Source organism: Pristis pectinata, chromosome 32, assembly GCF_009764475.1.
Source record: "Pristis pectinata isolate sPriPec2 chromosome 32, sPriPec2.1.pri, whole genome shotgun sequence".
In the NCBI taxonomy this organism is placed as follows: Eukaryota; Metazoa; Chordata; class Chondrichthyes; order Rhinopristiformes; family Pristidae; genus Pristis; species Pristis pectinata.
Genome location: NC_067436.1, coordinates 9,606,079 through 9,629,270, shown reverse-complemented (window position 1 = coordinate 9,629,270; position 23,192 = coordinate 9,606,079). Strand labels below are relative to the sequence as shown.

General features: G+C 45.2%; 1 protein-coding gene across 2 annotated transcripts in view; it reads right to left on the bottom strand.

Annotated features, from left to right (window-relative positions):
* Positions 1–23,192, bottom strand: part of cd276 (CD276 molecule) — a 331,746-nt gene that overhangs the window by 222,727 nt on the left and 85,827 nt on the right. For both annotated transcript variants that reach the window (XM_052042581.1, XM_052042583.1), the window contains exons 3-4: positions 6,898–7,248; positions 4,421–4,717 (exon numbers count right to left, since the gene is read on the bottom strand). In XM_052042581.1, coding sequence (XP_051898541.1) covers positions 4,421–4,717; positions 6,898–7,248 — 648 coding nt within the window. The remainder of the gene's footprint in view (positions 1–4,420; positions 4,718–6,897; positions 7,249–23,192) is intronic.

The window sequence follows — 23,192 nt, the reverse complement described above, 5'->3', positions numbered from 1 at the left end:
AGTGACAATAATAAACCAATACCAATAAATTGTGAGATACTTTTGAAATACTTCTGTGTATCAGGGACAGACAGCAACAATAAAAATATAATTTAAAAGCAAAAAGAAAACTGCAGATGTGGGAAATCAAATGAGAAATGGAAACTGCTCAAAATACTCAGCAGGTCAGGGTAGCATCTGTGTAGCGTTTCTCTCTCCGCAGATGCTACCTGACCTGCTGAGTGTTTGCAGCATTCTCTTTTTTAGAAGTCCAGCAACCACTACATTCTGCATCTCAGCGTTCCAGCGATGTTTGCTTTACTTTTCTCCTACCCGCCCTCATTCATTTTCCTCTCTTGGCACCTCTTCCAGACACATCAGCTGTGACTGGAAAGCATTCACCACGCTCTCTTAGACAGCACGGTAGTGTAGCGGTTAGCATAATACTATTACAGCGCCAGCGACCCGGGTTCAATTCCGGCCACTGTGTGTGAGGAGTTTGTACGTTCTCCCTGTGTCTGTGTGGGTTTCCTCCAGATGCTCCAGTTTCCTACCACAATACAAAGACATAGGAGTTAGGAAGTTGTGGGCACGCTATGTTGGCGCCGGAAGTGTGGCAACACTTGCGGGCTGCCCCCAGCACACTCTACACAAAAGATGCATCTCACTGTGTGTTTCGATGTACATGTGACTAATAAAGATCTTATCTTATCTTACTTGCATCATCTGGCTTCTCTTGGTGTCCACCCATCACAGACATGCCCTCTGTTCCCTCCACCCCTCTGCCAACCAAAACACACTTATTTTCCCACTCTCCCAGAACTGAAGGTCACTGACTGTTAACTGTTCGTCCCTCCACTGTTGCTGCCTGTCCTCCTGTGTGTCTCCAGCATTTTTTTCATACTTCAAAACTCTTGACAGCTTTGACAGACTCAAGGTGCAGCTAGGTGTCAGTCAAAGGGAGTTTGTGGCTGGGGCTTGTACTGACCCACCCACATAATACTCTGCCACTTCTCAGTCTCAGCCAATCAGGTTCACTTGCTGGTTGTGGGCATCATCGCTACACAACATTGACCACAATGCAGTGGTGACTGTGGCCTGACGGTCCCATCAGCATAATCTGGGCCAATGTGGCCATTCAACCCATCATGCCTGTACCAGCTCCTTGAAACTCCTCTCCCTATTCTTCCTCCAGAGCTCTGCTGAGCTTCCCTTTCAATATATTATTGTTGAAACACTTATTGAACGTGTTTCTGCAACCTCTTTCCTCAATGCCTTCCACAACATAACAACTTCTGCAAAAAAAAAACACCCCTCAGGTTATTTCACCAATCACCTTTTATAATAATTCTTCTAATTACTGACCTACCTGCACCTGGAAGCAGTTTATCTCCTCTACGTATGGCAGGGTGATCATTTTAATTAACCCCTGCAAAGCATAAGAAATAGAAGCAGGAACAGACCGTTCACCAACACCGCTGTACAGTAAGCTCACGGCTGATCTTTTACCTCAGCACCACTTTCCTGCATTTACCCCTTTGATTCTCTTGATATCTAAAAGTCTATCAATCTGTTTGCTTTCTGGGTGAAGAAACTTCTTCTCACCTTGGTCATAATGGTCAACCCTTCATTTTGAGATTGTGTCCCCTGGTTATAGATACCCCAGGCAAGGATGATATTTACTGCATATCTACCTCATCAAGCCCCTGAAGAACACTGGACACATTCTAAACTCAGGAGAGAGTAGACCCGTCCTTGTACAACAACCCCATCATTCCAGGAATCCATCTGATGAACTTTCATTGCATTCCCTCAATTGCAAGTCTATCAGGAGGCCAGACCTGCACACAATGTTCAAGGTCTGGTCTCACCCACAGCTCCATATAATTGGAGTGACGTAATGAATGAAAAACACGATGCTGGAGGAACTCAGCAGGCCAGGCAGCATCCGTGGAGAAAAGCAGGCGGTCAATGTTTCAGGTCAGGACCCTTCTTCAGATAAGATCACACATACATTGAAACACACAGTGGAATGCATCTTTTGCAGAGAGTGTTCTGGGGGCAGCCCACAAGTGTTGCCACGCTTCCGGCGCCAACATAGCATGCCCACAACTTCCTAACCCGTACGTCTTTGGACTGTGGGAGGAAACCGGAGCACCCGGAGGAAACCCACGCAGACATGGGGAGAACGTACAAACTCCTCACAGACAGCAGCTAGACTTGAACCCGGGTCGCTGGCGCTGTGATACTGTTATGCTAACCACTACACTACCGTGCCTGCCTCAACATTTCGGGTCAGGAGCCTTCTTCAGGAATCAGGATCCCGTTTACCTAGCAATGTACTATTTGCCTTCCTTATCTTATAACTGGTTGCTGAACCTATATGTTTCACTTTCAGTGATTTACTGACCCACTCCAACACACAAAAAATATTGTAATTACCCAAAACTAAACACAGACCAGTTGAACAGCTCTCTTGCAGGGGAATACTTAAAACACTGATCAATCTCCCACTTTTAGTTTTTACCACCAGATTCGCGAGACAGCTCCATTATTTGCTATCGCTGCAACCAGTGTAACTTATTGCAAAAACCACATTGACCAGTAGGGTGTGCATTCCCTCCAGGATCTTCATTAAAGAAAAACCATGTGCCCAAAGTTTCCAAACATACAGTGGTGCTGAGTATTCCTTACACAACAGAGATAAATGCTTCAGATACATGGAATGAGCTGCCAGAGGAAGTGATGGGGATCTTGGTCGGCATGGACCAGTTGGGCTGAAGGGTCTGTTTCCGTGCTGTACAACTCTATGACTCTATATCTGCTAACTCCTTTGAGGAAATAATCAACAATTGGAGATGTTTCACTGAAAGTTTTTAAGGGCCAATCTTTGACCAAGATCCAGATAGATGTGCTGGTAACTGGGCTAATGCCTGAGGGGGCTTTGTGGCTCTGTCCCCTGCTCAGCAGAGAGCAGCAGCTGCAGGAGCCCTGCATGGTGATGGTGGGGTTCATGTGGACCAGTGCCCACTACCCAATTCTCATGCTGGGATATCTGCCCAGGTGAGGGGAAGCCAGTTCAAGAGGGATATGGGCCAAACGCAGACAAATAGGACCAGCTTAGATGGGGATCTTGGTCAGCATGGAACAGTAGGGCTGAAGGGCCTGTTTCCATGCCGTATAACTCTTTGAAATCTTTGATTGAGTTGAAGATGGTGTGTGTATGTGTGTACATGTATTTTCAGTATTTTAATAATAGAGGTATTGCAACACTTTAAATAATTTTACATTTTTTTTTAGCATTGTTTGGTTCCAATGTCATATACAACTTTGCAGATGACACCACTGTTGTTGGACGAATCACAGGTGGTGATGAGTCAGCGTACAGGAGCGAGATGGGACACCTGGTTGAGCAGTGCCACAGCAACAACCTCTCGCTCAGTGTCAGCAAAACTGATTGTTGACTTCAGGAAGGGGGAGGAGGGCGAACATGCGCCAGTCTACATTGGGGGATTAGCGGCGTAGAGAGTCAGCAGCTTTAAATTGCTGGTCGTTAACATATCAGATGACCTGTCCTGGGCCCAGCACACAGATGCAATCACAAGGAAAGCGTGTCAGTATCTTTACTTTCTTAGAAGATTAAGGAGGTTCAGCATGTCACCGAACACTAACAAACTTCTACAGATGTACCGTTGAAAGTGTCCTGACTGGCTGCATCATGGTCTGATATGGCAATTTGAATGTGCAGGAATGTAAGAAGCTGCAGAGAGTAGTGGGCTCAGCCCAATACATCACGGGCACATCCCTCCCCACCATCGGTAGTATCTACAGGAGGCACCGTCTCAAGAAGGCAACAAAGACCCACACCATCCGGGCCATGCCATCTTCTCACAGATACCATCGGGCAGGAGGTACAGACACCTGAAGTCCCACACCATCAGGTTCGAGAACAGCTACTTCCCTTCAACCATTCGGTTCTTGAACCAACCGGCACAACCTTAATCACTACCTCAGTATAGCAACACTATGACCACTTTGCACTACAATAGACTTATTTTTGCTCTAATTGTTTTCTTTCTTACATAATTTATGATTTTCTTGTGAATGTTGTGTATCTGATGCTATGTGCCTGTGAAGTTGCACAGGTAAGTTTTTCATTGCACCTGTGCACACATGTACTTGTGCATATGACAATAAATTCGACTTTGACTATTTTTGTAATGCCTGTGCAACATTCCGTGAGTGCAGCCTGCTATACTGGGAGAGTACTGAGTTGCCCTGAAACACTGTAATAATCTGTAAGCCTGACCACTCGAGAAGGAACAGTGTGGACCAGAGCGCCAATGACCTGTAATCTCAGGCAGCGAATGTGACTACATATTTGCGAGGTTTTTCCTTCCAAAGCAAAGCAACCCTCGAATTTCCAAGATGTAGGACTGACCTGTGATGGTAGCCGACGCCAGCGTCTCCTCGTTCAGTAGCTCGTTCCTCACCATGCAACTATATGTGCTGTTTGGCTCCAGTACCACCCGGATCACACTGCGCACGTCAAACAGGCCCTCCTTATTGGCCACTTGCGACGTCGTGACGTTCTCAGTGATGTTGCTCCCTTTCCCATCGAGCCACTGGACTGTTGCTTGTGGATAGCCCCCCGAGGAATGGCAAGCAATGGCCACCTCATCACCGGGCTTCAGGTTTTTGTTGGGCTCTAGGTGAAGGTTGGGCTTGGAGTAAGAAGCTGCAACAAGACAAGAGTTAGGAGTATCAGCAGTCTGAACTCAGGACATCCATAATTTGCACTGTGAGAATCTTAGAGAGATACGGCATGAAAATAGGCCCTTCAGACAGAGTGTACAGCAACTACCAACCACCCATTTACACTGATCCCACATTAAGATCATAGAACAGTACAGGGACAGGGCCTTCAACCCACAATGTTGTGCCAAACTAATTAAGCTAATGACACCTAATCCCTTCTGCCTGCACATGGTCATTTTCCTCGATTCTCTGCATATTCATCTGCTTATCTGAGAGCCTCCTGAACGCCTCTGTCATATCTGCCTCCACCACCACCCCTGGCAGCGCATTCCAGGCACCCACTGCCCTCTGTGTAAAAAAACACACATCTCCTTTGATCTTTCCCCCTCTCACCTTAAATGCATGCCTCCTTGTATTAGACATTTCTACCCTGGGAAAAAGATACCGGCTGTCTACTCTATCTATGCCTCTCATAATTTTATAAACTTCTATCAGGTCTTCATTCAGCCTCCGCTGCCCCAGAGAAAACAACTCAAGTTTGTCCAACCTCTCCTTGTAGCTCATAGCCTCTAATCCGAGCAGCAGCCTGGTGAACCTCTTCTGCACCCTCTCCAAAGCCTCCACATCCTTCCTGTAATGGGGGCAACCAGAACTGAATGCAATACTCCAGATGTGGCCTAACCAGAGTTTTATAAAGCTGCAACATAACTTCCTGATTCTTGAACTCAGTGCCTCAACTAATAAAGGCAAGCATGTCACACGCCTTCTTTACCGCACCATCAACTTGCGCGCCACTTTCAGGGAGCTATGGACTTGGACCCCAAGATCCCTTAATAAGTCCAATTGTTTTTATTCTCCCCACATTCCCAACAAACCCCCCCCCCCCCCCCCCCAGATTCTGATACTCACCTACACTAGGGACAACTTACAGTGGACAACTAACCTACCAACCCGCACATCTTTGGGATGTGGGTGGAAACGGGAGCACCCCCGCGGTCACAGGGAGAACGTGCAAACTTCGCACAGACAGCACCCGAGGTCAGGATTGAACCCGGGTCTCTGGCGCTGTGAGGCAGCAGCTCTACTGGCTGTGCCACTGTGCTGCCTCGTGATCAAGAATCATTGCATAGAGTGTTCTGGGGGCAGCCCGCAAGTGTCGCCATGCTTCTGGCGCCAACACAGCATGCCCGCAACTTCCTAACCCATATGTCTTTGGAATGTGGGAGGAAACTGGAGCACCCGGAGGAAACCCACGCAGACACGGGGAGAACGTACAAACTCCTTAAAGACAGTGGCCGGAATTGAACCCGGGTCACTAGTGCTGTAATAGCGTTATGCTAACCGCTACACTACCATGCCTGCCCTCAGAACTGAGGGGATCTGAGGGGCAGGTTTTCCCTACAGAGGGTGGTGCACTGCTATACCTTGGACATGCACTAACTATACTTTGCATCATGCTGTTGTTTGGCGTGCATCACTGTATTCACTGCATTTACTATTACCATGTATACTGTTTACTCTGGGAGCTCCACACGAGCAAGGAATTGCATTGCACCCGAGTGTACATGACAACAACCTAATCTGATCTGATAAGCAAGACACAAGAGATTCCGCAGATGCTGGAATCTGGAGCAACACACAAAATGCTGGAGGAACTCAGCAGGTCAGGCAGCATCCAGAGCATTCAGCGTCAGGTGCATTCCCTCCATAGATGCTGCCTGACCTGCTAAGTTCCTCCAGCATTTTATGTGCACTGATCTGATAAGGGAACACTGCCGACTGGCACTTTCCAGGCTGCAGGAGTACGTGCTGAGGGATGCACAAGCTCAGTGCAGCCAATGCAGAGGCTCTGTATGGAAGGACCACAGTCTGGGGGGGTCTGGAGATAGAGGGGCTGGATCCTGTGCGACAGCCTCTCAAACACTTCATGCGTGTATTGAAGAGGAAACACAAGTATGTATAAAATGTAGAATGCATTGGTCTGATGACAAAATTATTGTAAGGAAAGACATACACTGATTGCATTGTATTTCCTGTATATATATCAATGTTAAAATATATATATTTGAAATAAAAAGAGTTGAAGAGTGACAAAAGCAAGAATAAGGATGTTCAGCTAAGAACCGATCAAGGTCATTGCCCTTCTGAACAACAGGGTACCTGCAAGTTGCAGCATGATGGGAGCACTGTTGTGGTCTTTAATTCTAACAAAGCAGGTGAAGCTGCCTTCATCCTCGATCTTCACGTGCCTCAAAAGTAAGGAGGCGTTTCCCTTGTCCAGCTCCTCCAGGAAAAGCGCCGTCCTGTTCACGAAGCTGTCTTCCTGATCGCTCTGCAGGTCCTGTTGGTGGGAGTAGGTGTGCACCAATGTTCGAGTCTCGGTGAGCTGCCATATGACGCTGAGGTCACCGAGGGAAAAATTGCCCTCCGCTGTGAACGAGCAGTTCAGGGTGACGTCCTTCCCATATCTGGCAATCACAGGGACTTCGGGAACTTGGATCTCCAAGGCTCCTGGAAGAAATCAAAGTGAATAAATCAGTGAAGTTTGCTGTAATGTACGTTCAAATGTGGAACATAGAACAACACAGCACAGGAAGAGGCCCTTCAGCCCACGATGTTGTGCCAGTAATTAAACTAGAAATTAAATGCCTTACTAAGTAAATCCCTTATGCCTACACAATGTCCACATCCCACCATTCTCTGTACATTCATGTCTTAAACCCCTCTATCGTATCTGCCTCCACCACCACCCCTAGCAGCACATTCCAGGCACCCACCACTCTCCATGTAAAAATCTTGCCCCACACATCACATTAAATGCATGCCCTCTAATATAAGACATTTTGACCCTGGGGTAAAAGATACCCTATCATAATCTTAAACTTCTATCAGGTCTCCCCCAGCCTCCGCTGCTCCAGAGAAAACAACCCAAGTTTGTCCAACCTCTCCTTGTAACACACACCCTCTAATCCAGGCAGGGTCCTGGTAAACCTCTTCTGTACTGTCCTCAAAACCTCCATATACTGGGGTGACCAGAACTGAGTGCAATACTCCAGAGGCGGCCTAACAGTTTTCTCTGCAGCAGTCATGTGGTTTGCCTGCTTCTCGATAGTGTAACAATTTTTTTTAGAAATTCAGCTTACAGCAAGAGCTCAGAGATTCAACATATGAATGGTTTGTGTGCTGACTTAAAAACAAATAAATCTGAATTTAAAAGAATTGCCATAAAAGCCAGTTCACTAGTGACTTTCACTAGTGTCTGTCATCTTTCCCCTGTCCCATTCTATGTACAGCTCCAGACCCGGTGATAAAGTCAATTCTTAGTTGCCCTCTGAAATGACCCAAGCCCGCTGCTGGGTTCAGGGGCTGGTCAATAAACGTTGGCCATGCCAGTGGTATTGGTTTATTATTGTCACTTGTACCGAGGTACAGTGAAAAACCTGTCTTGCGTACCGATCGTACAGGTCAATTCGTTACACAGTGCAGTTACATTGAATTAGTACAGAGTGCACTGATGTAGTACAGGTTAAAAACAATAACAGTGATGCCCATATCTTAAGAATGAAAACAACCTGCAGGGTCTTCAGAGATTAATAATTATAATGTTCATTAATTGGTCTGCTTTCCATAAACGTGCGAAGCAAGTGATTTACTACTTCTATTACTCAGATAATATCACACTCTCACCGGCCTCTCCACCAGCAGTGTGGCCCAGGTACAGCAACAGGTGTGGACGGTGCGACGCTGGAGATAAGTAGGCAAGTGTCCCAATACTTGGAGCCACAAGAGACTGCAGGTGCTAGAATCTGGAGCAAAGACAAAACTGCTGGAGGAATCTGCCACATGAAGGGTCTCAACCCAAAACATCAACTGTCTATTTCCCACCACAGATGCTGCCTCACCCTCTGAGTTCCTCCAGCATTTTGATTTTTGTCCCAAAACTTACTTATCTTCTCACTTCCACAACAGCAGGAGACAAATGCTCCCTGTCTGGTTTGCATTCCCAGCTCATTGCCAACAATCATGTAGCTTCCATGTAATTCCAAGGATGCACAGCCGGCTTAAAAACTCTCAACTTTTACTATCCAATTGTTAGACATGCTGTGGGACAAAACAAAGAGGTGTAGAAAGTCCAACGCACAGGAAGGCAAAAGGCTACAGAGAGTGGTGGACTCAGCCAGTGCCATCACGGGTGCAGCTCTCCCCACCATCGAGGACATCTACAAGAGGCGATGTCTCAGGAAAGTGACATCCATCATCAGGGACCCCCACCATCCAGGCCATGCCCTCTTCTCGATGCTGCCATGAGGCAGGAGGTACAGGAGCCTGAAGACCCACACCTCAAGGTTCAACAACAGCTTCTTCCCCACTGCCATCAGGTTCTTGAACCCACCTGAAAAACCTTGACACTACCTTGGACTATATTTTTTTCTCTCTTTCAGTCTTGCACCAGTGTCATTATGCTTATTTTATTGCTTATTTTGCACATAAGTTATGTATAATTTATGTTAATTTGCTTATGTTAACTTACGTCTGTCATTGCCTTCTACTGTACTGTGCTGCTGCTGCAAAAGTGAATTTTCATGACATTTATACCCTGTGTATGTATGTCCATGACAACAATAAACTCGAACTTGAATTTGATGAAGCAACAGCAGCCACCCAACTAATGATGCTGGCAACCCACCTTCACTGGCCCTTACTAACATCTTAAAGATGAGGTCAGCTTTGGGCAGGACAAAGCTTGGTGGAGCTGCTGGACGTGTCGTAGACGGTGTGAATGAGGTTCTTATCTGAAGCAGTGCGTTTTGCGGTCGTTAGCGTTATTTGGTGTATTTATGTAGTTAGAATCTGCACACGTAGTTTTCTCTTCTTTCTTGAATTAGTTGTTGTAGTTTTGACACTGGATATCGTTTTGTAGTGCTCTTAGAGAATAACGTATGTTCATACAAAAAAAACTTGGTGGAGCTGCTACTACACAGCTCCACTTCAATCTTCTCACATTCCCAGATTCTCCCACTCATCTACACACCTCTTTATTCAGATTGTTTAACATGAAACCTGGTCAATGGAAGTCAAAGCTTTAACTTGAGTCTTTTAACATCAGTGTATGTTTCAAGGGAGTCCAACTTGACTGAATATATGCTTTTTTCTTTTACTTTTTGACTTTGCTTGCTTTTTAATTTGAGAACCATTGTCTTATTTTTGTATAGTGTTTATTACTGCATACTATGCGCAATTCACAGCGGTCCACTAACCAACTGACTGGCATATCTTTGAGATGTGGGAGGAAACCCACACGGTCACAGGGAGAACGTGCAAACTCCACAAAGACAGCACCAGAGGTTAGGATTGAACCCAGGTCTCCAGAGCTGTAAGGCAGCAGCTCTACCAGGTTGAGCCACTCTGCAGCCCCAATGTTGAAATGCTGCCTAGAAACACTTCTATGGTAGGATTTTGGATTGTCCCAATAAATTCATACCCAATTAAGCACTTTTAAAATGTAGTCACTGTTGTAAAGCAAGAAATATAGCAAGTAATTTGTGCACATCGAGCTCCTAGGAACATTGATAAGATAAAATGTCTTTTTATTAGTCACATATACATCAAAACACACAGTGAAATGTGTCTTTTTGCATAGAGTGTTCTGGGGGCAGACCGCAATTATCGCCACACTTCCGGCACCAACATAGCATGCCCACAACTTCCTAACCCGTATGTCTTTGGAATGTTGGAGGAAACCCACACAGTCACGAGGAGAACGTATAAACTCCTTACAGGCAGCAGTGGGAATTGAACCCGGGTCGCTGGCACTGCAATAACTGCTACGCTACCGTGCCGCCAAAAAAAATGCTACTGAAAGCAGGAAGGATCTCTGCATATTCTGGTCCATGAACCCATGAACACGACCTCATTATTCCTCTTTTGCACTATTTATTTATTTTTGTAACTTATAGTAATTTTTATGTCTTGCACTGTACTGCTGCCACGAAACAACAAATTTCATGACAAAGGTCAGCGATAATAAACCTGATTCTGATTCTATACAGGCCCTGTGTAATGATTCTGGATTCTTTCTCGGCTCTGGATCAGTTTATGGTTCCAAGTCAATAAATTCAACAGTGTTAATTATCTGCAGTACCCTTTTTCCTTCTTAATAATTACCTCAATAGTAGTAACTGCTGTATTAGATTAGAACTTGAAAATTATTTTTTATCCACATGCAGGATACAGTCATCAGAGGGTAGTTCAATTGCCCTCCACTGGGTAGCTTGTAAGGTCATCGTAGAGGGCAATTAAGGAGTCAACTACTCTGCAAGGTGGCTAGATCAGGCAATTTCATTCCCTGAAGGACATTAATGAAGCAGATGGGTTTTCATGATAATCCAGCAATATCTATGATCACTATTATTAATGAAAGACTTTTGCTCCAGATTATTAATTAACCCAAATTAAAGACATCAGCAGCAAAAGTGGAATTTGAACTTCAGTCTCATTCCTGCTGTACTACTAGCATGCCAACATTCCCAACAAAAATCTTATGTTCCAAGTATAATACTTACCGTTCTCCAAAGAGAACAGTAAATTGCCTCGAAGGCTCTGGTAAGAATTACTTCACAAACACTGGTTAGGCCACACTTGGAGCTTTGTGTGCAGTTCTGGTCACCACACTACAGGATGGATGTGTCTGCGCTGCAGAGAGTACAGAGGAGATTCACCAAGATGTTGCCTGGTTTGGAGGACTTCAGTTATGGGGAGAGATTGGAGAGGCTGGGCTTGCTTTCCCTGGAGCGAAGGAAGCAGAGGGATGACCTGACAGAGATATATAAGAAGCACAGATAGAGAGGATAGTCAGAATCTTTTCCCACGACAGGGGAATCAAAAACAAGAGAGCATTGCACGGAGGTGTAGCAGTTAGCATAACGCTATTACAGTGCCAGCGACCCGGGTTCAATTCTTGCCACTGTCTGTAAGGAGTTTGTATGTTCTCCCCGTGTCTGCGTGGATTTCCTCCGGGTGCTCTGGTTTCCTCCAACATTCCAAAGACATACGGGTTAGGAAGTTGTGGGCATGCTATGTTGGCGCCGGAAGTGTGACGACACTTGCGGGCTGCCCCCAGAACACTGTAGGCAAAATGATGCATTTCACTGTGTGTTTCGATGTACATGTGACTAACAAAGATATCTTATTGGTTTAAGGCAAGAGGAAGGAGTTTTAAAGCAGATCTGAGGGGTCAGCTTTTCTTGCACAGAGAGTGGTTGATACCTGGAATGTGCTAGCAGAGGAGGTGATGGGATTAGTTACAATTACTGTGTTTCAGAGGCATTTAGAGAGACATGCAAATAGACAGGGCATAGAAGGATAAGGTCCCAATGCCAGCAATTGAATTAAGTGTAGAGGGGCATGAAGATCGGCATGGAAGCAATAGCCCAAAGGGCCTGTTTCTGTGCTATACAACTCTATGACTATGACTTAGTAATAAAAGAAATCACTATTGGTCTGGTTCCATGAATTTGCACTAAACTCGGGAATAATGTTGTATGCTTCATCGGGTCCAGCAATACAACATACTTGTTCTGCTGTAAACTCAACCTGATGGCGTGGGGGAAGAGCCCAAAGTGAAGAAGATAAATCTCAGAGTTTATGACAGCAAATAAAATGAACACAAGCCAGATTTCTTCCATTGGGAGCAAAGAAGATTGAAAATATAATCGCCAATTGCACAATGGGAAAGAACAATGCAAATGGAAGTTGATGAGTTAACTTGGTCCGTGAGCACAGCCTGAAGAACAGGGGTGTAATATTAACAAGCATCAGGCATGACTTAAGACAAGAATGAATTATTCCCCGCGGAACGGAAGACGTGTGCGGAACAGACAACCGGCAAACTCCAGTTAATCAGCACAAAGAAAACAGCTGGCAAAACATCTGCTCAGGAATGCATTTGAGGCCTTTAAGGATAAATAGCCTTCGCACACGGAATTCTCAATAAAACACAGCTTCCTTCACTGAAGGGAGCAAATATCACTGCAGTTGAGTAATGCACCCATGAATAGTGGGATTAATAATCACAATGTTACTGCATTCGGTTCTTGCAGCCACCCATCGGGCAGGAGGTACACAAGCCTGAAGTCCCACACCACCAGGTTCAGGTACAGCTACTTCCCTTCAACCATTCAGTTCTTGAACTAACCTGCACAACACTAATCACTACTTCAATATAACAACACTTTACATGACAATGGATTTTTTTTGTTCTCATTGTGTTCTTGTAAAAATTGTGTGTTTAATTTATGTTTTTCTTGTGAATGCTGCTTATATGATGCTGTGTGCCTGTGATGCTGCTGTAAGTTTTTCACCGCACCTGTGCATACATGTACTAGGGCATCTGACAATAATCTCGACTTTGACTCTGGAGCAGCACCCATTTTACAATTCTAATATTGGTGCAAGCACGTTTTATGTTGCTGTAAAAGTAACAGAGACACCCATTGAAAATTCAGTTCTGCATGTTCTGTGTGCTTTAATTTTCAAACCTCATTACAATCGGTTCTGGATAGTTATGTAGATAAAAGAACTAGAAATATACCATGATATAAGTGCTCAGCAGGTCAGGCAGCATCTGTGGAAGAGAGCTCAGTTTTCCCATATTTAATTACTAACCTTAACCCTTACTCTGCAACTGGCATCTGGTTGGATTTTGTGCTCGAAACTCAGGTGCAGGGTTTGAATGTGGAATCCCTTAATTCTGAAGCAAGAACATTACAAATTCAGCCAGGGCTGACCATATGTGCAAATACATTGACACCAGCACCTGCAGCCACATCGCTCCAGTGACCCAGGTTCGATCCCAACCTCAGATGCTGTCTGAGTGGAATTTGCACATGCTCTCTGTGCCTGTGTTGGCTTCCCACTCGTCTCCCAGTTTCCTCCCACATCCCAGAGCCGTGCTGGTAGGTCAATTGACGACTGTGAAATTGCTCCTAAGTGTTGGAGTGTGGGAGGAGACTCAGGAGGAAACTGATGGGCATGTGAGAGAGAATAGGTTACAGGGAAATAAGTGGGGCAATGGGGCTGGTGTGATTGGTCCAAGAGCTAGCATAGACTCAGTGGGCCAAATGGGCTCCTCCAATAAGAAAATGAGAAAATATCTGGGGAATCTGGGCAAGGAATGAAGTTGAATGAGATTTCATGGGACTTCTTCATCCTCCTATAGTGTAAGAAGAGAAAGGCTCCAGAACTCTCCTTTTCATATTCTGAATCAACTTCACAACAGCTGTTTTCAAGTTAAATCATAGAATCATGGAATCATAGAACAATACAGCACAATACAGGCCCTTTGGCCCACAACATTGTGCCGACCTTGAAACCCCTTCCTCCCACATATCCCTCTATTTTAAATTCCTCCATATGCTTATCTAGTAATCTCTTGAATTTGACCAATGTACCTGCCTCCACCACCACCCCAGGCAGCGCATTCCATGCCCCAACCACTCTCTGGGTGAAAAACCTTCCTCTGATATCTCCCTTGAACTTCCCATGCCCTTTTAAAGCCATGCCCTTTTGTATTGAGCATTGGTGCCCTGAGAAAGATGCGCTGGCTGTCCACTCTATCTATTCCTCTTAATACTTTGTATACCTCTATCATGTCTCCTCTCATCCTCCTTCTCTCCAAAGAGTAAAGCCCTAGCTCCCTTAGTCTCTCCTCATAATGCATACTCTCCAAACCAGGTAGCATCCTGGTAAATCTCCTCTGCACCCTTTCCAACGCTTCCACATCCTTCCTATAATGAGGAGACCAGAACTGGACACAGTACTCTAAGTGTGATCTAACCAGAGTTTTGTAGAGCTGCATCATTACCTCGTGGCTCTTAAAACTCAATCCTACAACTTATGAAAGCTAACATCCTATAAGCTTTCTTAACTACCCTATCCACCTGTGAGGCAACTTTCAGGGATCTGTGGATATGAACTCCCAGATTCCTCTGCTCCTCCACACTACCCAGAATCCTGCCAATAACTTTGTACTCCGCCTTGGAGTTTGTCCTTCCAAAGTGTACTACCTCACACTTCTCCGGATTGAACTCCATCTGCCACTTCTCAGCCCAGTTCTGCATCCTATCAACGTCGCTCCGCAATCTTCGACAGTCCTCCACACTATCCACAATACCACCAACCTTTGTGTCGTCTGCAAACTTGCCAACCCACCCTTCTACCCCCTCATCCAAGTCATTAATAAAAATCACAAAAAGTAGAGGTCCCAGAACCGATCCCTGTGGGACACCTCTAGTCACAGCCCTCCAATCTGAATGCACTCCCTCCACCACAACCCTTTGCTTTCTACAGGCAAGCCATTTCTGAATCCACACGGCCAAGCCTCCCTGGATCCCATGCCCTCTGACCTTCTGAAGAAGCCTACCATGTGGAACCTTGTCAAATGCCTTAATGCTAATCAAAACCAAAATGGAAAGAGACCTTCCGGCTTTTGTCAAACGTAGATTATCACACATTCCCAAAGAATCGCAAGCAGCTTGACTTTAATTCCAGACCAGCTGCTAAATACTGGGGAAACTGAAAATCTTGATTCGTGTTCTTTCCTCAGAAGCTGCCCAAACTCCTGAATCTCTACTGTACTTCCCAGTTTTTACTTCAGGTCTCATGCACTTTGCAACTAATTAGGAATTGCCTTCCACATGCAGACCAGAGGGGAGGCCACCCTATGTTTACAAGATGCTACCCTGAATAATCCCATATAAAACAGGGACACTCTCTTAATTTACTCCTGGAATGTGAACCTGAATTATTCATCTCAGCAATTATACAATCAAAACTTGTGGAGCTATCGTCACCAGTGAAGAACTATCACTCTAACTAGAAAAATCACATAGGTATCTGGAATAAATTAAGCTTTGTTGTTTTACGGCAGTGATATAGCTGTTTTGTATCACCTCTTTATCAGTATCATGGCTGCTCTTTTAGACCCAAAATCTACCGACACTCTGACTTGGCAACAGACTAGCCTCAAGCTCTGCTTCTTCTCCCCATACTTTCTGATGTATTGGTTTCATAGCGCCATAGAAACATACAGCATGGAAACAGGCCCACGGAGTCTGCACTGATCTTCAACTATCCATGGACTCTTTTATTCTAGTCCTATTTTATTCTTCCCCAATTCCCATCAACTCCCCCCACTCACCTACAGACCAGGTGCAATTTGAAGTGGACAATTAACCTGCCATGGAGTCAGAGTCATACAGCACAGAAACAGGCCCTTCGGCCCAACTGGTCCATGCCAACCAAGATTCCCATCTAAGATAGTCCCATGTGCCCACATTTGGCCCATGTCCTTCTAAACCTTTCGTATCCATGTACTTGTCCAAGTAGCTTTTAAAAGTTGTTAGTGTACCTGCCTCAACCACTTCCTCTGGCAGCTCATTCCATATACTAACCACCCTCTGGGTGAAAAAGTTGCCCCTCAGATTCCTATTAAATCTCTTCCCTCTCACTTTAAACATCTGCCCTCTTGTTCTTGATTCCCCAACCCTGGGAAAAAGACTGCGCATTCACCCTATGCCCCTCATGATTTTATACATCTCTATAAGATCACCTCTCAATCTCCTGCACTCCAACAAAAATGTCCCAACCTCTCTCCATAACGCAGTCCCTCGAGTCCCAGCAACATCCTCATAAATCTCCTCTGCACTCTTTCCAGCTTAATGGCATTTTTCCTATAGCAAGGCGACCAAAACTGAACACAATATTCCAAATGTGGCTTCACCAACGTCTTGTACAGCTGCAAAATAACATCCCAACTTCTTTACTCAGACCCCTGACTGATAAAGGCCAGCCTGCCAAAAGCCTTCTTCCCCACCCTGTCTCCCTGTGACACCACTTTCAGGAAACCATGTACTTGTACTCCTAGGTCCCTCTGTTCTACCATACTCCCCAGGGTCCTATCATTGACTGTGAATGTCCTACCTTCATTTGTCAACCCACACATATTTAGGAAGTTATTCTAGACTCTCCTTAATGCTATCACAACTGTGTGTGCTTGATAATGAACAAACCTGCATGAACATTACATCAATCTCCAGCTTCGTGATATTCCCCTGCAAGTGTGAAACCCATCCATTTAGAACATCATCATTCTTACAGCGTGTCACTGGTTGTTCAAACATTCCTTCTCCCTCATCCCCCAAGGAACTATCCAAGGATGGATTCTTTTGACTCGCATTCCTTAAGCTTAGCCAAGTTTCATCCAGACAACCAATTGATCCATCCCCAACCATTACCACCTGGTGCACGTGCAGAGAACCAGTTTGATCGTGAGGTGCACATTCAGCGAGGAATTTTCGATCTAAAATACTTGAAAGAAAATGCAGATGCTGAATGTTTAATAGCTTACTGGGCACAGATCATTAACAAATCTTTGAAATTTTCACAGCTTACGTGATGACTTTGCGCAAGCATTGAAATGGGGTTTAGGAAGGAATTGTCATCAGGGAGTTGGATGAAAGATATAAATTCCTCAAAGACATGCTGCTCCCTGCAGCTTAAGCTGCTTTTGCCTCTGCCCTGACCAAGAGCCTTCAACCTGAAACCTTAATCCTACAGTCCTCCCCTGTACACGAGCGAGTGTTTGGGAGACCAACGGGATGGATGGGGATGGATTTGCCGGCTGCTGTGGAGCTGCAGGCATCTCCTGAATGGGGCACTTCTGTGAGCTTTCTCTCCCCCCTCACTCCCTCACTCCCTCCTGCCCCTACCACTTGAGCCACAACAAACGGGGGCCGGGTGGAGCCGAGCAGAGCCAGGAGCGCTGAGCAGACTCGCCCGCTCACCGAGTCAGTGAGGCCGGCTGGCGGCCACTCTTCCTGCGCCTGCTCGGTCTCACGTCACCGCTGTTTCTGTGACCCTCGCCCGCACACTGTCATTGCTCATTTCCAACTTACAAAACTATTCGGGTTACGAACATTTCTAAGGAAAGGAGACACGGAGACTGCAGATGCTGAAATCTGGAGCAACAAACAATCTGTGGCGGGACTCAGCCGATCAAGCAGCATCTGTGGCGGGGTGGGGAACTGGTGACAGTTCCTCCACCCCTCCTATAGATGCTGCTCAACCTGCTGAGTTCCTCCACAGATTGTTTGTTGTTCTCAGGAACAGAACCCTTCCATAACCGGGGACTGTCTGTTATTCTCTTTACAAATGCATCTGACCTGATGAGTATTTCCAGCATTTTCTGTTTTTATTTTAGATTTCTAGGATCTACAGTCTTGCAGAACATTACAGCGCAGTACAGGCCCTTCGGTCCACAATGTTGTGCCGACATTTTATCCTGCTCTAAGATCTATCCAACCCTTCCCTCCCACATCGCCCCCCCGATTTCTCTATCATTCATGTGTCTATCTAAGAGTCTCTTAAATGTCCCTAATGTATCTGCCTCCACCACCTCTGCCGGCAGTGCGTTCCACACACCCACCACTCTCTCTGTAAGAACTTACCCCTGACATCCCCCTTATACTTTCCTCCAATCACCTTAAAATTATGTCCCCTCGTGTTAGCCATTGTCGCCCTGGGAAAAAGTCTCTGACTGTCCACTCGATCTATACCTCTTATCATCTTGTACACCTCTATCAAGTCACCTCTCATCCTCCTTCTCTCCAAAGAGAAAAGCCCTAGCTTGCTCAACCTATCCTCATAAGGCATGCTCTCCAATCCAGGCAACATCCTGGTAAATCTCCTCTGCACCCTCTCTAAAGCTTCCACATCCTTCCTGTAATGAGGCGACCACAACTGAACACAGAACCATTCCCTGCATATTCATGTGCCTATCCAAAATTCTCTTAAACACCACTGTTGACACCTGACAACCCGTCCCAGGTACCTACCACTCTGTGTAATAAAACTTGCCCCACACATCAGATGTTGCCAGGTCTATACCTGAGTTATAGAGGGAGGTTGGCGAGGCTAGGTCTTTATTCCTTGGAACGTAGGATAATGAGGGATGACCTTATAGAGATTTTTTAAATTATGAGAGGCATAGGTAAGGTGGATGGTAACAGTATTTTCCCCAGGGTAGGGGAGTCTAAAACAAGGAGGCATAGGTTTAGGATGAGAGGGGAAAGATTTAAAAGGGACCTGAGGGGCAACTTTTCACGCAGAGGGTGGTGAGTATGTGGAACGAGCCACCAGAGGAAGTGGTTGAGGTGGGTACAATAGTGTTTCTTAAGAAGCACTTGGAGGGGTGGGGCTTAGAGGGATATGGGCTGAACATAGGAAATTGGGACTAGCTGGGTGGGCACCGTGGTTGGCATGGACTGGTTGGGCTGAAGGGCCTGTATCCATGCTGTGTTGCTCTCTGACTCTATCCCCTTTAATCTTTCCCCCTCTCACTTTAAAGCATTGTCCTCTAATATTTGATATTTCTACCCTGGGAGAAAGATCCATCTGTGCCTCTCATAATTTTATAAGCTTCTACCAGGTTTCCCCTCAGCCTCCAATGGCTGTTACAAAGTGCCAGAACTTAGAGCCAGGCAAAATCAAAGCTTTCAGTGGAAAGTAGGGTCACAAAATGCACCTTGAGCAGTCTGTGCTCTCCTCAATCCACAGTCCAGGATTAAACGTCTATTCAGAAAGAGAAAGCAAAAGCAATGGTATGTGTGGTGCCTCTACTGTATGCATACCCTTCATAGGATAGTGGCACAATTGCCTGATTATATTCCCTCATAAATCCAGTTGAAGGAGAAGCACAGAACTACAACAAGAAAAAAGGATGACCAATTTATGAAGGACTGCAACGTGTTACAGAAGAGCCATTCGTGACAACTAAATTGGCATTGGAGAACATCCACTGAACCAACCCACTGAAAGAAAACAATTTCAATTTGCAATTAATTAAAATGATTTCACATAACACTCTGGCAACACATTCCAACTTTAATTCCCAGTTTTTATTGATAGCAGCTGCTCCAAAGCACTTTATATAATTCATGCTAAGTAAAATATCTAAAATAATGGACCTGAATCACAAGTCCATGTTAAGAATGAACATGTCCTCCTGTCTGAAATAGGCTTCTTGTACCTTAGAGCCACAAAGGACAATGCTGATTCCCACTTATCACTAATATGCTTCAAATCAGTGAATAAAATCTGGTGCATTTTAATCTCTCTGCAGTCTTGTGACAAGCCCTTAAATTGGGGGAAAGCTACTTATACACTAAGTTTCACGGTAATTTAGTTACCACATTTAACAGATTTTTTAAAAAAGTGTTTGCCCAAAATAAAAGTTTAATGTCTTCAGGAACAGTGAAAGAACAAATGAAAAAGACTAATTTATATGGTATAAACAGACAATGCTGGAAACACTCAGCAGGTCAGGCAGCATCTAGGGAAAGAGAAACAGTCAATGTTTCGGGTCTGTGACCCTTCGTCAGAAGTGGGAAAGAGAGTTGCAAGTTAGTTTTCAATGGGAGAGAAGGTGGAAGGAGGGATGTGTAGAACAAAGGGAATGTCGGTGATAGGATCAGTCAAAATTGCATAATGGGGGCAGGTACCATCTCATTAAGCTTCTTGGTTTGTGTAATGTGCTGTTAATGGTAATGTTGTGGGCTCTGTCCAGGAGGCTCAATTTAATCAAGTAGGATCGAACAGGGACCTGAGGAAGAGAGAAACAAGTTGGTCCATGTGGCAATGACGGTTGGGGAAGGCAATGGCTGGAACAAAGGGGAAGAGTGAAGAAATGTGACAGGTGCGATCAGATAAAGCCACAATGGCTGTGTAATTCTTCAGATTCCCAGCACCTGCAGGTTTTTATAAATTCGATTTATGTAGTCCTATTTATAGCCTTAGAATATTTTGGAGCACGACATCCAATTAAGAATATTTGAATGGCATTTCTAATGCAGTTGCACTGAAGCCATAAAGAGTATTTGACAAAATTTGCTCCTTCCATAAACTACAAGGAGCTTAATCTATCGTGGATGTTCCTGTGATTGACAAGAGACCATCTAACCATGAATCAACCTGCACAACCCTAACCCTACCTTAGCAATGGAAAACTTAGGATCACCTCTTGCACTATCATGGAGTTGTCTTCGATTGTGTCTTTGTTGCTCTAAGGACTTATTTTTGCAGAGTCTTTTTTCACTGTATAGTATAATTTTATGTATAATTTATATCCTTTGTGTTGTCTGTACCTCATCGTACTTGTGCCCATGACAAACTCAATTTGACGTGTGGAACTGAAACACCGTTGGACATTCTTTTTTAATGAAAGTGTTAAATGAAACTTTGGAACTAAAACTCTTCAACAAAGCAGCAATAATGAATCTGAGCAATATAACTGGCATATTCCTTTCAGCGCTGCATCATTTTAGATAGAAATTCCATACTGGTCCCACCTGCTATTGGTATCTGGACTATTCAGGAAACCTTCAGGACCCTGAGCATGGAGGAACCTTTGTGATCTGTGCTCCAGTGATGCAGCTTTCTAATCATCTGCTAGCCTTTTCATTCAGCTTACACCAGATCACTCCACCTTCTGCAATCCTCTTGTATTTTATAAAGTCCACATTATGGAGTCCAAGAAACCAACATTTGGGGAAGACTTTTCCTTAACCAACAAGCAGGGACAGGGAGCTGGTCTGCAGTGTGAGGGCAGAGATCCCAGGGGAGGGGGAGCAGGAAGAAGCTACTAGCATCACATTTTCTCCAAAACCCTCCGAATCACTGATACCTTTACTTGTTCCCTGATTTACGAAAGGGATTCCAACCTGGAAAATGTTCCGTGGAAATTTTGTAAATCGAAAAGGCTGGGTGAAACGCATTGTGAGTATTTTGGTACAGAGGATTCCTATGGTGGAGACCAGCGCACTATACCCTCTGAGTGAAGAAATTTCTCCCTGCCTCAGTCTGCAATGGCCTAGCTCTTATTCTGAGACTTTGACCCTGGTTCTAAACTCCTCAGTCAAGGGAAACATCATCCCAGCATCCAATATGTAGGAACTGCATAGAGTTGTGGACATAGCCCAGAGCATCACGGACACTAGCTTCCCCTTCTTGGGCTCTATCTTTACCTCTCACTGCCTTGGTGAAGTAGCCAGCGTAATCAAAGACCCCACCCACCTGGGTCATTCTCTCTTCTCTCCTCTTCCATCAGGTAGAAGATACAGGAGCCTGAGGGCACATACCACCAGACTTAAGGACAGTTTCTACCCCACTGTGATAAGACTATTGAACAGTTCCCTTATATGACGAGGTGGACTCTGACCTCACGATCTACCTTGTTGTGACCTTGCACCTTATTGCACTGCACTCTCTCTGTAGCTGTGACACTTTACTCTATACTGTTATTGTTTTTACCTCAATGCACTGTACTAACCCTGTACTGTGTAATGAACTGACCTGTACGATCAGTATGCAAGACAAGTTTTTCACCGTACCTCAGTACAAGTGACAATAATAAACCAATTCCAATTCCCTGTTAGGATTTTGAAAGCTTTAATGAACTTCCTCTTATTCTTCTAAAGAATGCAGGCTCAACCGACTCAATCCCTCCTCATTTGACAAAGTCACCGTCACTGAAGCAACGAACAATCTGCTGGAGGAACTCAGTGGGTCAAGCATCAGGGTTTCGACCTGAAACGCCAGCAATTCCTTTCCTCCCGCAGACCCAGTGAGTTCCTCCAGCTGATTCGTTGCTGCTCCAGATTCCAGCATCTGCAGTCTCTTGTGTCTCACCATCCCTGGAGCCAGGCTGGGGAATCGTCACTACACCCCATCCAGTTGGTGAAGCCTTTACAAGAACTTGGTGAGGTTGCAACTGGAGTATTTTGGTACAGAGTATTCCTGGGCAGAGACAAGCGCACTATACCTTATAGCAAAAAAAAATGCTTCACAAATCAAAAATTCGCAGTCCAAAGAGTCAACGGCATTACACTGAATATTTACAAGTTGAACCTTCGTAAATTGTGGGATTACTGTAAATCTTTTTAAATTGATTTATAGAACATGGTCAGCAGGCACAGTAGTGTGGCGGTTAGCGTCACGCTTTACAGCGCCAGAGACCCGGGTTCAATTCCGGCCGCTGTCTGTAAGGAGTTTGTACATTCTCCCTGTGTCTGCGTGGGTTTCCTCCGGGTGCTCCGGTTTCCTCCCACATTCCAAAGACGTACGGGTTAGGATGTTGTGGGCATGCTATGTTGGCACCGGAAGCGTGGCGACACTTGCGGGCTGCCCCCCAGAACACTCTACGCAAAGGATATATTTCACTGTGTGTTTCGATGTACATGTGACTAATAAAGAAATCTTATCACCAGCATCATCAACATTTTATGTCCATGCCCAAATGTCCTGGAGAAGGTGTGGGTGAGCCGGTTTCTTCAACTGCTGCAGTCCTTCAGGTGATGCTGCTGTTGAGAGAGGTATTCCAGCATGTCGGAGTAGGATGAAGG